Source organism: Puma concolor, chromosome B3 (genome assembly GCF_028749965.1).
Source record: "Puma concolor isolate L17-30 chromosome B3, mPumCon1.1.hap2, whole genome shotgun sequence".
NCBI lineage: Eukaryota > Metazoa > Chordata > Mammalia > Carnivora > Felidae > Puma > Puma concolor.
Window position 1 is genome coordinate 97,223,861 of NC_141672.1, and position 17,734 is coordinate 97,241,594.

The 17,734-nt window shown below is 38.9% G+C and overlaps 1 protein-coding gene across 5 annotated transcripts in view; it reads right to left on the bottom strand.

Annotated features, from left to right (window-relative positions):
* MYO5A (myosin VA) overlaps positions 1 to 17,734 on the bottom strand; it is a 197,262-nt gene that overhangs the window by 97,233 nt on the left and 82,295 nt on the right. For all 5 annotated transcript variants that reach the window (XM_086710706.1, XM_086710709.1, XM_086710708.1 and 2 more), the window contains exons 5-6: positions 11,736 to 11,892; positions 6,974 to 7,117 (exon numbers count right to left, since the gene is read on the bottom strand). In XM_086710706.1, coding sequence (XP_086566832.1) covers positions 6,974 to 7,117; positions 11,736 to 11,892 — 301 coding nt within the window. The remainder of the gene's footprint in view (positions 1 to 6,973; positions 7,118 to 11,735; positions 11,893 to 17,734) is intronic.

Genomic DNA, 17,734 nt, shown 5'->3' on the forward strand with positions numbered 1-17,734 from the left:
ACTTCATCTTTGCCAACTTTGATGCCTTTGATTTCCTCTTGCTGTCTGATTGCTGATGCTAGAACTTCCAACACTATGTTAAACAACAGCGGTGAGAGTGGACACCCCTATCATGTTCCTGATCTCAGGGGGAAGGCTCTCAGTTTTTCCTCATTGAGGAGGATAGTAGCTGCGGGCTTTTCATAAGTGGCTTTTATGATGATTAAGTATGTTCCTTCTATCCCAACTTTCTCCAGGGTTTTTATTAAGAAAGGATGGTGACAAAACCTTAGAGGAGAAAGCAGGAAAAGACCTCTCTGACCTCAGCCGTAGCAATCTCTTACTCGACACATCCCCAAAGGCAAGGGAATTAAAAGCAAAAGTGAATTACTGGGACCTTATGAAGATAAAAAGCTTCTGCACAGCAAAGGAAACAACCAACAAAACTAAAAGGCAACCAACGGAATGGGAAAAGATATTTGCCAATGACATATCGGACAAAGGGCTAGTATCCAAAATCTATAAAGAGCTCACCAAACTCCACACCCGAAAAGCAAATAACCCAGTGAAGAAATGGGCAGAAAACATGAATAGACACTTCTCTAAAGAAGACATCCGGATGGCCAACAGGCACATGAAAAGATGTTCAGCGTCGCTCCTTATCAGGGAAATACAAATCAAAACCACACTCAGGTATCACCTCACGCCAGTCAGAGTGGCCAAAATGAACAAATCAGGAGACTATAGATGCTGGAGAGGATGTGGAGAAACGGGAACCCTCTTGCACTGTTGGTGGGAATGCAAATTGGTGCAGCCGCTCTGGAAAGCAGTGTGGAGGTTCCTCAGAAAATTAAAAATAGACCTACCCTATGACCCAGCAATAGCACTGCTAGGAATTTATCCAAGGGACACAGGAGTACTGATGCATAGGGGCACTTGTACCCCAATGTTCATAGCAGCACTCTCAACAATAGCCAAATTATGGAAAGAGCCTAAATGTCCATCAACTGATGAATGGATAAAGAAATTGTGGTTTATATACACAATGGAATACTACGTGGCAATGAGAAAAAATGAAATATGGCCTTTTGTAGCAACGTGGATGGAACTGGAGAGTGTGATGCTAAGTGAAATAAGCCATACAGAGAAAGACAGATACCATATGGTTTCACTCTTATGTGGATCCTGAGAAACTTAACAGGAACCCATGGGGGAGGGGAAGGAAAAAAAAAAAAAAAAAAAAAGAGGTTAGAGTGGGAGAGAGCCAAAGCATAAGAGACTGTTGAGAACTGAGAACAAACTAAGGGTTGATGGGGGGTGGGAGGGAGGAGAGGGTGGGTGATGGGTATTGAGGAGGGCACCTTTTGGGATGAGCACTGGGTGTTGTATGGAAACCAATTTGACAATAAATTTCATATATAAATAAAAAAATAAATAAATAAAAAAAATAAATAAATAAAGTCCCCTACAATCACCAAAAAAAAAAGAAAGGATGGTGAATTTTGTCAAATGCCTTTTCTGCATCGATTGACAGGATCATATGGTTCTTATCTTTTCTTTCATTAATGTGATATATCACACTGATTGATTTGCGAATGTTGAACCAGCCCTGCAGCGCAGGAATGAATCCCACTTGATCATGATGAATAATTCTTTTTATATGCTGTTGAATTCGATTTGCTAGTATCTTATTGAGAATTTTTGCATCCATATTCATCAGGGATATTGGCCTGTAGTTCTTTTTTTTTGCTGGGACTCTGGTTTAGGAATCAAAGTAATGCTGGCTTCATAGAATGAGTCTGGAAGTTTTCCTTCCCTTTCTATTTTTTGGAACAGCTTGAGAAGGATAGGTATTATCTCTGCTTTAAATGTCTGGTAGAATTCCCCAGGGAAGCCATCTGGTCCTGGACTCTTATTTGTTGGGAGATTTTTGATGACTGATTGAATTTCTTCACTGGTTATGGGTCTGTTCAAGCTTTCTATTTCTTCCTGTTTGAGTTTTGGAAGTATGTGGGTGTTTAGGAATTTGTCCATTTCTTCCAGGTTGAACAGTTTGTTGGCATATAATTTTTCCCTGATAATTGCTTGTATTTCTGAGGAATTGGCTGTAATAATTCCATTTTCATTCATGATTTTATCTATTTGGGTCATCTCCCTTTTCTTTTTGAGAAGCCTGGCTAGAGGTTTATCAATTTTGTTTATTTCTTCAAAAAACCAACTCTTGGTTTCATTGATCTGCTCTACAATTTTTTTAGAATCTATATTATTTCTGCTCTGATCTTTATTATTTCTCTTCTTCTGCTGGGTTTGGGGTATCTTTGTTGTTCTGCTTCTATTTCCTTCAGGTGTGCTGTTAGATTTTGTATTTGGGATTTTTCTTGTTTCTTGAGATAGGCCTGGATTGCAATGTATTTTCCTCTCAGGACTGCCTTCACTGCATCCCAAAGCATTTGGACTGTTGTATTTTCATTTTCATTTGTTCCCATATATTTTTAAATTTCTTCTCTAATTGCCTGGTTGACCCACTCACTCTTTAGTAGGGTGTTCTTTAACCTCCATGCTTTTGGAGGTTTTCCAGACTTTTTCCTGTGGTTGTTTACAAGCTTCACAGCATTGTGGTCTGAAAGTGTGCATGGTATGATCTCAATTCTTGTATACTTATGAAGGGCTGTTTTGTGACCCAGTATGTGATCTATCTTGGAGAATGTTCCATGTGCACTCGAGAAGAAAGTATATTCTGTTGCTTTGGGATGTGGAGTCCTAAATATATCTGTCAAGTCCATCTGATCCAATGTATCATTCAGGGCCCTTGTTTCTTTATTGATCCTGTGTCTAGATGATCTGTCCATTGTTGTAAGTGGAGTATTAAAGTCACCTGCAATTACATTCTTATCAATACGGTTGCTTACATTTGATTGTTTTATATATTTGGGGGTGCGTGTATTCGGGACATAGACATTTATAATTGTTAGCTCTTCATGATGGATAGACCCTGTAATTATTATATAATGCCCTTCTTCATCGCTTCTTACAGCCTTTAATTTAAAGTCTAGTTTGTCTGATATAAGTATGGCTACTCCAGCTTTCTTTTGACTTCCAGTAGCATGATAGATAGTTCTCCATCTCCTCACTTTCAATCTGAAGGTGTCCTCAGGTCTAAAATAAGTCTCTTGTAGACAGCAAATAGATAGGTCTTGGTTTTTTATCCATTCTGATACCCTATGTCTTTTGGTTGGAGCATTTAGTCCATTTACATTCAGTGTTCTTATTGAAAGATGTGGGTTTAGAGTCATTGTGATGTCTGTAGGTTTCATGCTTGCAGTGATGTCTCTGGTACTTTGTCTCACAGGGTCCCCCTTAGGATCTCTTGTAGGGCTGGTTTAGTGGTGATGAATTCCTTCAGTTTTAGTTTGTTTGGGAAGACCTTTATTTCTCCTTCCATTCTGAATGACAGACTTGCTGGATAAAGGATTCTCAGCTGCATATTTTTTCTGTTCATCACATTGAAGATTTCCTACCATTCTTTTCTGGCCTGCCAAGTTTCAGTAGATAGGTCTGCTACTACTCTTATGTGTCTACCTTTGTAAGTTAAGGCTTTTTATTCCTAGCTGCTTTCAGAATTTTCTCTTAATCCTTGTATTTTGCCAGCTTCACTATGATATGTCATGCAGGAGATCAATTCAAGTTACATCTAAAGGGAGTTCTCTGTGCTTCTTGGATTTCACTGCCTTTTCCCTTCCCCAGATCAGTGAAGTTCTCAGCTATGATTTGTTCAAGTACACCTTCAGCCCCTTTCTCTCTCTCTTCCTCTTCTGGAATTCCTATTATTTGGATATTGTTCTGTTTGATTGCATCACTTAGTTCTCTAATTCTCCCCTCATACTCATGGATTTTTTTTATCTCTTTTTCTCAGCTTTCTCTTTTTCCATAATTTTATCTTCTAATTCACCTATTCTTTCCTCTGCCTCTTCAATCCATGCTGTGGTCGCTTCCATTTTATTCTGCACCTCATTTATAGCAGTTTTTAGCTCCTCATGACTATTTCCTAGTCCCTTGATCTCTGTAGCAATAGATTCTCTACTGTCCTCTATACTTTTTTCAAGCCCAGCGATTAATTTTATGACTATTATTCTAAATTCTTGTTCTATTATATTGCTTAAATTGTTTTTGATCAATTCGTTAGCTGTCGCTACTTCCTGGAGTTTCTTTTGAGGAGAATTCTTTGTTTTGTCATTTTGGGTAGTCCCTGGTGTGTCTCCAAACTGCAGGGCACTTCCCCTGTACTGTCCAGAGTAACTTGTGTTGGTGGGCGGGGCCGCAGTCAGACCCAATGTCTGCCCCGAGCCCACCGCTGGGGCCACAATCAGACTGGTGTGTACCTTATCTTCCCCTCTCCCAGGGGCAGGACTCACTGTGGAGTGGTGTGGCCCCTGTCTGGGCTACTTGCACACTGCCAGGCTTGTGGTGCTGCTTCGATGGGATCTGGCGTATTAGCTGGGGTGAATCCGCCAGGTGCACAGGGGCGGGAGGGGCAGGCTTAGCTCGCTTTGCTGTTGGTGGTCTCCTGTGGGAGCGGTCCCTCTTCCGTGGGACTCCTGTCTACACTTGGCTCCAGAGAGTCTGTTCTCCTAGTCTTCTGGCAGTTTTCTGGGTTATTTAGGCAGATGTGGGTGGAATCTAAGTGATCAGCAGGACGTGGTGAGCCCAGCATCCTCCTACACCACCATCTTCCCTAGTCTCCCTTAAGTCTTTTCTCCTCTGCTTTTCTAACATTCACATTATACCACTTCACTTTTGCAAAAGGCCTACATTAGTACCTGTTTCGCTAACCAAAAGAAATCCACAGAGGATTTTTTACAGAAAAGCTAAACAGTGTTTAGTGTTTGTTTTCAGTGAGCCATTAGAGGCAGCACACACCCAGAGCAGTGAGGGTGGCCCCGCCCAGCTCCTTGGCAGGGAACTATGCTGAGCATCTCAGCCTCACCCTGCCATACCTCTGAACTGTGTTTGTGAACATCTGTGCTTCATCTTGACTTATTCTGTGCATCCATTAGCAAGATGTGTCCCAACGCATCAGAAAAGCCTAAGAGCGGTTACTTTTGGGGTCTAGCAATGCTCAAAAACTTTTCCATGTAAGTTAATGGTATTTTTTCTTTGCTTTATACCATTTCAGCTTACAAAAGTTTTCATATGAACAATCTGCTTTTGGATAGCGGGGGAAACCTGTACTCAGTATTTTCTCACAGTACCTTTCAAAGTCATAGTCTTCCTAACACTTTATTTTTTTAATGTGTATTTATTTTGAAAGACAGTGAGCACAGGGAAGGGCAGAGAGAGGGGGAGAGAGAGAATCCCAAGCAGGCTTCATGCTGTCAGTGTAGAGCTTGACGTGGGCTCAACTGTGAGATCATGACCTGAGTGCAAGTCAAGAGTAGGGGCTCTACCAACTGAGTCACCCAGGCGCCCCTTCCTGACACTTTATTTATTTATTTATTTAAAAAAAAATTTTTTTTTTCCCTTAATGTTTATTTTTGAGAGAAAGAGAGACAGAGTGTGAGTAGGAGAGGGGAAGAGAGAGAGGGAGACACAGAATCCAAAGCAGGCTCCAGGCTCCAGGCCGTCAGCACAGAGCCCAATTCGGGTTTCGAACTCACAAACCATGAGATCATGACCTGAGCTGAAGTAGGAGGCTTAATCACCTGAGCCACCCAGGTGCTCCCACTACTTAACACTTTAAATGAAAAAGAATATTCCATCTTTGCCATATGTCAGAATAGATCACCTACTATGGTTGTTTGTAAGAAATCCACAAATGTACTACACCATCCATATCATTTTAGTTTATATATTTTAACATCAGTATTTTACAAAATAGAAAATAAATCATGTACAATTCTAATATCATTTCTTAGTATTTCCTGACGGTCCTTTTTCTACATACATACTTAAAAAAAAATACAACTGTAGTAAAACTGAATCCTTATATTCTACCACCACCAAATCCTTGAATTCTGTAGTGTATTCAGTTGACTAAAGAATAGTGTGTCCTCAAGGTCAGGTTTGATGCCCAAAGGGGGCTTATGTCTGGTAAAGAAGATTTTTTTTAATTAATTTATTTATTTTGAGAGAGAGAGAAAGGCAGAGAGAGAGAGAGAGAGGAAAAGAGAGAGAGAATTCCAAGCAGGCTCTGCACTGTTGGCATGGAGTCTGACATGGGGCTCGAACTCACAAACTATGAGATCATGACCTGAGCCGAAACCAAGAACTAGATGCTCAACCAACTGAGCCACTCAGGCACCCCTGGTAAAGAAGATTTTTTAACTTTCATTATTCTATCTAAACAATATATTCTAAGAGAGGAGAAGGAAGGTAAGAGGACAAGGAACTGAGTTCAAACTGTAAGTCACTGAAAGCATATCCCAATGTCTTCCCTATCAACTGGGAAATATGAGAGTTAAGACTAAACTAAAAGCACCTTTTTTTAAATAAGCTTACCCTACCAGCATCTGTAGGAAAAGTCAAAACCATTAAACCTAGACCAGTGCCGAGTCCCAAAGATTATTAGTCTAATAGGTACTGTCCTGCCTCTGACAGGTACCATTTTACATACTGTGGTCCAAATGTGGTCTGTAGTAATATTGTCATAAGTTATCAAGACTTATAAGTTCAAGAGTTATCTGCAAATTAAATGCACACCAGCAGGGCACCTGGGTGGCTCAGTTGGTTAAGCGACCGACATCGGCTCAGGTCATGATCTCACAGTTTGTGAGTTCAAGCCCCGCGTCGGGCTCTGTGCTGACAGCTCAGGGCCCGGAGCCTACTTCAGATTCTGTGTCTCCCCCTCTCTCTACCCCTCCCCTGCTCATGCTCTGTGTCTCTCCTTGAATAATAAATAAACGCTAAAAAAAAATAGTTAAAAAAATGCACACCAGCAAGCGTGAGCTCTGAAATTGGCAATCTAATACAAGTACTTATGGGTATCTGCCCAGCTTACCTGGAATACCACTCTGGATTTCTCTAAAAGGTAAGTTCTCATATTGGCACCAATGATTCGATATCTCTTATCAAAACCAATTTCAATATACTTCCCAAAACGGCTGCTGTTATCATTCCTGGTTGTCTTAGCATTTCCAATGGACTAAGAAGCAAAGGGAAAAATAATATTTTAGAAGTATAGTTCATGACATGACATTTACAGAGTTTGTTCAGGGAGAGAAAGGACAGAATAGAACACAACCCTTTATAACTGATTCTTTTAAGAACAGAACGAATTTTGCCCCTGCAGGCACCAGGGTATGCTTTGCCCACTGTGCAACCACACAGATACCCACTAATAGTTCATATCTGTCTTGTTATTCTCACACAAATTATTTTCAGAAACAGCAAACCTGAGCACAGTGGCTAGGGGATTTTCACACCATTTGTGGTATCAGAACACGCTCATTGAAGTCAACAAGGAAAGAAACGGATGGGAATGGGGGCTGCCAAGGCAAGACCTCTTAGTTATACACTTGGGTTTGGATTTCCTGAAAAACTCGGGCTGTGTAATATAAATAAGCTGGTTAAGACAAATTAATATTTTCATGGAGATGCTATTCCGGTGTTCAGAGCCTCATTAGCTAGAAGTTTCTATCGTTTTACCCTGTGACAACAAAGGCCTAGTTGGACTGTTTATTAACAGAGTATTAATAATTACCCACTCAATTCAAAGCCATTTTCTGAAACCAGACATACTAAAATCTGCCCTTGGAATTTGATAGTTTTCTCTATCTTGCAAAACATCTGCTATAGAATTCATAGAATGTAACTTTCTGCTAATTTTTTATATGACTTTAAAAATTAAGGTAACATACGTACTACTTTTTTCAATGTTTATTTATTTATTTTGAGAATGGGGAAGAGGGGCAGAGGAAAAGACAGAGAATCTCAGGTAGGCTCCATGCTCAGCATGGAGCCTGACATGGAGCTCAGTCTCACAGCTATGAGGTAATGACCTGAGCCAAGATCATGACCTAAGCCAAAATCAAGAGTCAGATGCCTAATTGACTGAGACACCCAGATGCCCCTCATACGTACTATTTTCTGACTTAGGTAACATGCTTCCATAAAGTTTTGTTTCAAGGCAAAGCAAAAAACAAGTGTAGTAAGAAAAGCAAGTGTTCACATAATGCATATATTAAATGTTTAATAAACAATTTCACATACGATTAATACCATTTACTTGTACAAAGCCTAAGACTATCAGAATTAATATATTAAAGTCATAGCAGAGAGAAAGGCGTGAAAATGCTCTGGTGTATTAAAAAAGCAATACAAATATAAGTGATGAAAACAGTAATAACATAGCCACAAAAAATCAACACATTAGATTCTCTGATCAGTCAAAGAAAGCACATTTTCACTCTGTGAAATACAAGGCAGATATTGTTCTATTTTGCTTTGGCAGTGAGAACACTGCTATATTTCAGATTAACATTTTAAATGGAAAGAGTGATGGAAAGCTATCTTCCAAGCAAAATAAGAGTGAACTAATATAGCCTAAGATAATTTAACAATACATTTACTTAGATATTCCCTTTCTTGATGGCATGAAAAGTACAACAAAAAAATCTCCATATATTCCAGTTATTTTTATTTTATTTAGAAAAGGAAATTAATGATAAATGCAGGATTTTCTTTCACCACTCTGTCACAGAGCAGAGGAAGACGATGTAGTAATTATGGCAATGGCAGTAATAGCCACCGAGTGTTTACCAGGCACTGTCCCAAGCACCTTTCTGCCAGCAACTAAGGAAGCTGGGGAAGGGGGCGCCACAGCCACTCCTTCCTCCCTGACTCTATTCCACCTTCCAGATGCCAGCTCTCTCCTATCTACTCACAGTGGGAGTCAGAGCGGCCAAGCTGTCAAAACAGCACTACACTCTATTAGAATCTGCAGTGACTAGGCCAGGGTTGAAACAAATTCCTCCCCTCTGTCTTTGAGTGAAATGTATTTAAACATTGGGCAAAGAATGGTAGAAGAAGCAAATGAAATAGAAGTCTGAAGATCTGGGTATTAGACCAGGCCCTATTACCAACTTGCCAACATTTAATCCTCTGAGAAATGCTAGTGACTCCAAATGTAAACTGCCTAGGTGACATGAGCTCCAGGGTCCTTTTCAAAACTAAAACTATATGATGCTAAGCCTTGAACCTGGTAAGGAAAGGTTCTATATACAAACAATACCTTTTGTTCATTCCCTCTAATTGCTCCCTCTGCCTTTTAAGTACTATATTTACAACAGACCCCGTTAATGCTATTTTCATTTCAGTTAGCAAGAAACTTCTAAGGAAAAGTTTTGTGGTCTTGATTGTACTACTGATTTCAGTGAAGTGTTGAGTGAGTTCCTCCTCTTTACTAAAAGCACATAAAAGTCTTCAACTATGGTTATTAAAGATGTAAAAGAACTATTAAGATCCAGTATGCCCCAGGAATATTTCCCTGTCCCCATCTTAGGATGAAAATTTCCTAGAGAAAGGGAGGAAAAGAAAACATGAAAAAATGAGCAAAAAAGATTCATTTCTCTGTGCCTCATTTGTATTTTGCCAAAGGAGCCTATGCTGAGGATGAGCTTGCTTTCTAGAGGATAATGTGGAAATCCCCTTAGCCACTGGGCTGTGATGTTAATGTAGGACGCTCATTATCCCAGGAGTTTCAGATCACTGGAGACCCAGACATGCCATCCTTGACATCACAGTAAAGGACTCTGATATAGAGATGCAGTCTTGAGAAGCAGGTTTAAAGTTACAAACTTTCTAGGTCACATACTCAATATTTCATCTGTCTTCCTCCTATGACTGCAAACCCTTTGGTACCATTCTTAAGCCCCAGATTCCACTTTAATCTTTGAAATTGGTATGCCCTCATTTGTAGTTACTGAAAATTAGTTCTCTCTGTGCCAAACTTTCTTAATCCAAATTCCTTTTGAAAAACTACACAATGTAGAAGGGAATAGCTAAGCATAATTTTTTTGTTCAGTCTAGCAAACAAAGTAAATTCTTTCTAAGTACATATTAAAAAGTAGTATTTGTGGCCATTCTACTATCTCTCCTGCTAACACAAGTGAACTATGTATTGTGGAAAAACCGATGTACTATTTTTTGAATGAGAATATAGCAAAGTCATAAAATATGTCAATCAACTTGACATATTCTAGAAGGTTCATTTTGGACTTACATTATTATACGGTCCAGGCCTAGAAAAGGTGGGGTTCCTGGATGCCATCACAACTTAGACTGGGATACTCTGACATTAGGGACTAAGAATGAGCTAAATTATTGCCAAATACAGAGAATTTGTTGTTGTGACCAAAAATAGTCAAACTGATGGTAAGAAGCAAAGCAAAGGCCTGTTGTTTTCTGCCCCAAACCCAAAACATGGCTCTACAGATTATATTTCCCCAATATTAACTGTGGCATCCAGCACTACAGTTGGCATCTGTAGCTTAAATTCTTTCGAAATCTTAATATTTGCTTAAATTCTCTACTACTCTTTTTGGCATAAACCTCTGTTTCCCCCAGTCTGTGCCACTTCAGAAAGCTTCTCCAGTTCTCCTTCCACAGTGCACTTAGCCCAGGCAGCCCCATAACTTCCCCAGCATATCCTGTCCTCTCAATCCCAAGAACAGAAGTTCCGCTGCTCTGGAGGACAGCCCTGTGGGCAAGGGGTCACAGCACTCTGTTCTGAAGTGTCACACATGGCACTGCAAACCAGGCACAATTACCTCTGGACTGATTATTGCAAAAAGCACTTGTACCACAGGTGCACCAGGCCAGTTCTAAACTCCGTCTGTGTTTGGGTGACAAATAAGGCTTGACAAAGGAAAAAAACAGGAATAAACAATGCTGACTTGAATTCTCAATGAGAAAGGTTTGTTCCTCCCTGTCTAAAATAATTTCTCTCCATTATTAATGAGAAATATTTTTCTCCATTTAATGGGACTACTTGCAAAAATGTTTGACTTTCTTAAAATCATATTAATAGACACATAATTATCTAACTACAAATCCTGGAATATTCAAATTCTCACACAAACAGGTCCACTTTCTTTGGAATGAGCATTTCCACTCTGTATACATATTTCACCTTTGAAAGCACATCCTTTTGTAGTTGTCTTTTCTCAGGAATTTATTAAATTGTACTGAATTTCTTTTTCTAGCCTACAGCTTTGTGATATGCTAGACAAAAACAAGAAGAAAAATGTTCACAAGATCATGACTTAAGCTTATAGTTAAAATCGGGGAAAAATATAGAAAAGGCTAACAGGTTGTACTAAGTATAGAAAATGAAATGTGGGCAAAGGGATGATAAAATTCTTCATGCTTGAGCATGGAGAATCCTATGAACTCAGAATTAGAGGGAAATGAGGAACACACTTCTACTACAAGGAACAATAGATAGGAGTCAAATAACTAGGAGAATAGAAATTTAGAAAATGAAATACCACTAGCAGCTATTTAGAGGCAACAATTCAAAGGTAGGTTAGAAGTGAAGGATTATGGAATAAAGTAAATGCCTCCATAGCTGGGCTTTACTCAAATGTCTACCTTACTGACTTTTTACTTTTCTGAGGTCTCTTCTTACTAATATGTGGAAAAGTATTTTCCTACTTTTAGCGGCCAGGACATCCTCAACTTTCTTACATGTGCTGTTTCAATTTTTTGGGCATGTTTCTTAAGAAAATATAGTAACAAGGTCAAGGCTGCTGCTGTCTTACCTCCATAATGGGGTTGGAGGCCAAGACCTTTTCCTCAACATTGGCTTCACTGGCAGAACCACTTACAGTTGCAAAGTATCGCATGGCATACTTAGCTGAAACTGTTTTCCCTGCCCCAGACTCTCCACTTACGATGATAGACTGATTTCGTTCATCTCTGTAAAACAAAGAAGAGTAACTGTCAGTGCTGCCCACTCCTGAATGTTATTAACATTATTTCCTCTGTGCTCTCATCAAAGAGCCATGGTGAATTTCTCCTGGTTCATATGTCCAGCAATGTGGGAAGGAACATAAGAATGATATTTCCTAATAAAAGTAACTACTTACAGGGGCATCTGGGTGGCTCAGTCAGTTAAGCATTTGGCTCTTGATTTTGGCTCAGGTCACTATCTCACAGGTTTGTGAGTTTGAGCCCCACAGTGGGCTCTGTGCTAACAGTGCAGAGCCTGCTTGGGATTCTCTCTCCCTCTCTCTCTCTCTGACCTTCCCCTACACACATGTGCATTCTATCTCTAAATAAATAAATAAATAAATAAATAAACTTAAAAAAAATAACTACTCATAAACTAGTAATGAACAGAGAGGGGGAAGAAGATATAAAGCATCGAATCAGAGAACATCACATCTGAGGTGAACCTGTAATAGAGGGTCTCTGAATTTTTTGTGTGTACATGTCTCAAACACATTATTGAATTTCTGGATAATAATTCTAGTATACTACAGTACAGTCCTTAAAGTAATGTCTCCCACGAACTCCAGCTTCTGCTGAAAGTGTCCTCACTAGTAGAGAAGAAACGCTTCATTTATTTGTTGGTGATTTGTTCAAATATGTCACAACTCAAAAACTATTACCTCTTTAATTCACCCACACAATGACTCAAAAACTCTGATATACTTGCTCATAAGACTATCATTTCTTTGAGGATAAAGACCTAGATCATCTTTACCTTTAATATCCAGCACCTAATCCAGAGCCCGACACATCACAGAAACTCAATAAATGTGTATTGATTATAAGTAAATAAAACGTCAATGAGCAACCTAGCCTAAGAATAAATCTTTCTGTTTAGACTACAATTTCTACTAGGACAGAAGTAGGAAATTGTACTTCCTAAGATGGAACCTGCAATCAGTTTTTTATCAAAATAACAGAACAAGTACATAAAGGTGGTATCATTTGTGCCCTTAATTTGCAAAGGGACAGGATCAGGATGATATCAAAGATTTTTAGTGGGACTATCCTACAAGGCCACAAGATGGGGAGGTTATTCTACTATAGAAGATGATCTTTTTATCTTTAAAAGGAGACTTATTTATCCAACAAATATACCTACTACACCTATCAAACACCTACTACATGCCAAACATTGTGCTAAATACTAGGGATACAAATTAAATAAGCTGGGATCCGTGTCCTCAGTGGTGAATGGTCTAACAGGAATGAGAGACCTAGTAATTCAAGATTATAATACTTGTGATGGGGCACTGAAAGGAGGAAGAGGTGATCAGGGAAGGCTCCCTAGAGAAGATACCAGAACAAGGTCTAGAATGATAACTAGGAAAAAGCAAGGGACGAGGAAGTCAGAAAGGAAACATACCAGGGAAAAGAGACAACAAAATAAAAGCTCAGAAGCATGAGAAGTTATAATTATAATTATAATGAGAAGTTATAATTCAATTTGGCTGGAACATGGAGTTATGACAGATAAGGTTGCAGAAATGACCAAGAACATGATCACAAAGTTCTTACGTGAGAGGTTAAGGAATCTGAAGTTTACCTAAAAATGATGGAGTGCCATTATAGGGTTTTACACAGAAAATAACACAATCTAATTAGTAAAAATCACTCTGGCAGCAATATGGACTATGGGCAGCAGGGTGTCCAGATGTAAAATTATCAAAGTGTGAGTAAAGGTTGTGGTGGTCCTGACTGAGAGAGGTAGATGGGTTTCAGAGACACCAAAGTGATAGAATCCACAGTACTTGGCAGTAAATTTTCAAAATAGAAATTTAGGACTTTTCTGAGGAAAAGTTTCTTTTTCTTTTGAGAAATGAGGCTAACTGTCTTATTTTATAGACCTTGAAAAATACAGTAGGAGTACGCAGTTCAGGCCTGAGTATGCACACTTACATCACATTACCAGGACAGATAGCAGCCTATTCCTAACACCCAGACTCCCATATTGTGGGGAAAATCAGGAGGATCAAGGTGACACACTAAGGAATGTTTAATTTGTATAGTACAAGCTTGCATGTAATCCCCATTTTTATGACACATCATGGAACCTCATACTCATCATCTCATCATCTTTCTTTTTATTTGAATTTACAGATGGAACTGAATACTCCCATTGCCTCTGTTGATTCATGGCTGATTTCAAAATAAATCATCTAATAAAACAGTTCTCATTTTGGTGCCAGTGCGCTTTCTTTTAGTCATTTAAAATGTCCCCAGAATTCACCTTTTTTCAATACATTAATCAAGGCATAGTATCAATAGTTTTTGGATTCCCTTCTACAGTATGAGTGGAAAAATTATCTCTTTGTAATTTCTGCATGATCAGTTCTGTCACTGTGCCTGTGTGACAGCACTCCTTCCAAGAGCAAACAAGGTGAGGAGGCTTCCACAAGTCTGATGAAATTATTAATGGGAACTGCTATTCTAAACTGTACTGCGTTTAAAAGGCTACTTCCAAGTCTTAATATCAAAATGTTATATCAAAAATCTAAAAGTTCATGTGAAATAGCCCTTTCCTATAATCTGGGGAAGAAGAAAAATATTAAAGATGATAAGATCAAAAACTATTCAAATGAACAGAGATTTGGACAAATACATACATATATGCACTGATATAAAGCACATGCCATATACATTTTCTTTTCCAGGATATAGGATCCTGGATCCATATGATCAATAGTTTTTAAAATTTTTTAAGGGATTTTATTATTTCTTTTATATTTCCCTGACTTTTTGGCAGGCTTCCCTTTTTTACCAAGGTTAGTAGAGCATTCCAATATATAAATAAGCACCACTCTTTCATTACATAAGCTCCTTTGCATCCAGGTTCTAATTTTAGATCTGTCATTTACCAGGTACATAGCTTAGAACAATTGCATGACCTCTATGGGTCACAGTTTTCTCATCTTTAAGATTAAATAGTACCCAAAGTCCTTCTCAAATTCTAAAGTACTATAATCTAAAAGTCTAACTCTGGAGTGGATTTTTCAAATCTTGGGTGGTCTACAGCCTGCACTCTAGCCAAGGTAAACTCTTAGGACCCAGAATAGTTGGGAAAGGACAGGCCTATAGACACTCAGATGGTCTTGAGGGGCCATATTTGAAATGAGCAACATTTCTTCTCTGGAGGATCCCTGGATTTAAGATGGCCAAAATCAAAAAAGGGCTACAATGAGGAAAAATGTAAAATAATCAATTCACCTGCTTTTATTATTTATAAATGTTTATTTATTTATTTTGAGAGAGAAAGAGTGCAAGTGCAGGAGAGGCAGAGAGAAAGGGAGAGAGAGAATCCCAAGCAGTTTCCATGCTGCCAGTGCAGAGCCCAACGTGGAGCTCAATCTCACAAAACCATGAGATCATGACCTGAGCCGAAATCAAGAGTTAGACATTCGACCAACTGACCTACCCGGGCAATGCACTTAAATGCTTTTAAATTAAACACAGGAAGTAGAAATTTGTAGGTACAATAAAGTTTTTAAAATGTTTTTCAGGGGCGCCTGGGTGGCGCAGTCGGTTAAGCGTCCGACTTCAGCCAGGTCACGATCTCGCGGTCCGTGAGTTCGAGCCCCGCGTCAGGCTCTGGGCTGATGGCTCAGAGCCTGGAGCCTGTTTCTGATTCTGTCTCCCTCTCTCTCTGCCCCTCCCCCGTTCATGCTCTGTCTCTCTGTCCCAAAAAATAAATAAACGTTGAAAAAAAAAATTTTTTTTAAAAATGTTTTTCAGTTCTATGTGGCCATACAAAGAAATGCCCAAAAGATAGAACAAGAGCGAGATAGGTAGAAGTGGGGAGCCAAGCAGAGACACAGATGAGAGAAGGTTAACACATAATAAAGACACACAAAAGGATAAATAGGAAAAGTATGACAGAGATGAGGAGAAAACAGACAAAACCATCAGGGACAAATATTTTATGGTTCACGCTTGCTTAGACCATGCACAAAAATAAATGCAAAATGGATTAAAGACCTAAAACCTTAATCCCTAGAAGAAAACATAGGCAGTAAGGTCTTTGACAGCAGCTGTAGAAAACATTTTTCTAGATATGTCTGTCTCCTTTGGTAAGGGAAACAAAAGCAAAATGAAACTATTTTTTTAATGTGTATTTATTTACTTTGAGAAAAAGAGAGAGTGTGTGTGTGCAAGTGGGACAGGGGCAGAGAGAAAAACCCAAGCAGGCTCTGCACTAACAGCGTATAGTCCAATGTGGGGCTCATGAACTGTGAGATCATGATCTGAGCTGAAATCAAGAGTCAGAGGCTTAACCGACTGTGCCATCAACGTGCCCTAAACTATTTTATCAAAATAAAAAGCTTTTGCACAATAAAACAAAAAAGGCAACCTACTGAATAAGAGAAGAGATTTGCAAATGACATATCCAATAAGGGGGTTAACATCCAAACTATTTAAAGAACTTATACAACTCAATACCAAAAACCCCCAAATAATCCAATTTAAAAATAGGCAGAAGCCATGAATAGACATTTTTCTAAAAAAGACATAGAGATGGCAAACAGACACATGAAAAGATGCTCGTCATCAATCATCATCAGGGAAATGCAAATCAAAACTACAACGAGATATCACTTCACACCTGTCAGATGGCTAAAAGCAAAAAGAGAAGAAACAACAAATGTTGGCAAAGATGTGGAGAAAAAGGAACCCTCATGCACTGTTGGTGGGAATGCAAGCTGGTGAAGTCACTGTCAAAGACACTATGAGGTTCCTCAAAAATTTTTAAATAGAATCACCCTATCTATGATCCAGTAATTTCACTACTAGATATTTAGCCAAAAAAAAACCCACAAAAAACCTACGAAAACACTAATTTGAAAATATAGATAGATAGAGATAGAGATACTCCTATGTTTACTACAGCATTATTTACAATAGCCAATATATGGAAGCAACCCAAGTACCCATCCATAGATAAATGGATAAAGATGTGGTATATTTACACAATGGAATGTTATTCAGCCATAAAAAAGACAGAGGTCTTACCATGTGCAACAATATGGATGGACCTAGAAGATATTATGCTAAGTGAAATAAGTCAGTCAGAGAAAGACAAATACCATAATGTCATTCACATGTGGAATTTAAGAAACAAAATAAATGAACAAAGGAAAAAAGCCAAAAGAAAACAGATTTTTAAATACAGAGAACAAATTGGTGGTTGCCAAAAGGGAGGTGGGTGGGAGGATGAGTGAAATAGGTGAAGGGGATTAAGAGTCCACTTATCGTGGGGCGCCTGGGTGGCGCAGTCGGTTGAGCGTCCGACTTCAGCCAGGTCACGATCTCGCGGTCCGTGAGTTCGAGCCCCGCGTCAGGCTCTGGGCTGATGGCTCGGAGCCTGGAGCCTGTTTCCGATTCTGTGTCTCCCTCTGTCTCTGCCCCTCCCCCGTTCATGCTCTGTCTCTCTCTGTCCCCAAAATAAATAAACGTTGAAAAAAAAAAAAAATTTAAAAAAAAGAGTCCACTTATCGTGATGAAAAGTGAATAACGTATAGAATTACTGAATCATTATATTGTAAATGTGAAACTAGTATAACACTGTGTTATTTATACTTGAATAAAATAAATAAAAAATTTTTAAAAATTTATGGTTCAAGGTGAATATCATAGGCTACCCTTTTCTATTCATTTGAGCTGTCAGCTTTAAATGGTTATATATGTGTAAATAATAATTTATAGTTCTTTGAAATTTTGACTATCTGATCAGTCAGTATTTATAATGCTTCAAGTACTCTTGTCCTTATAT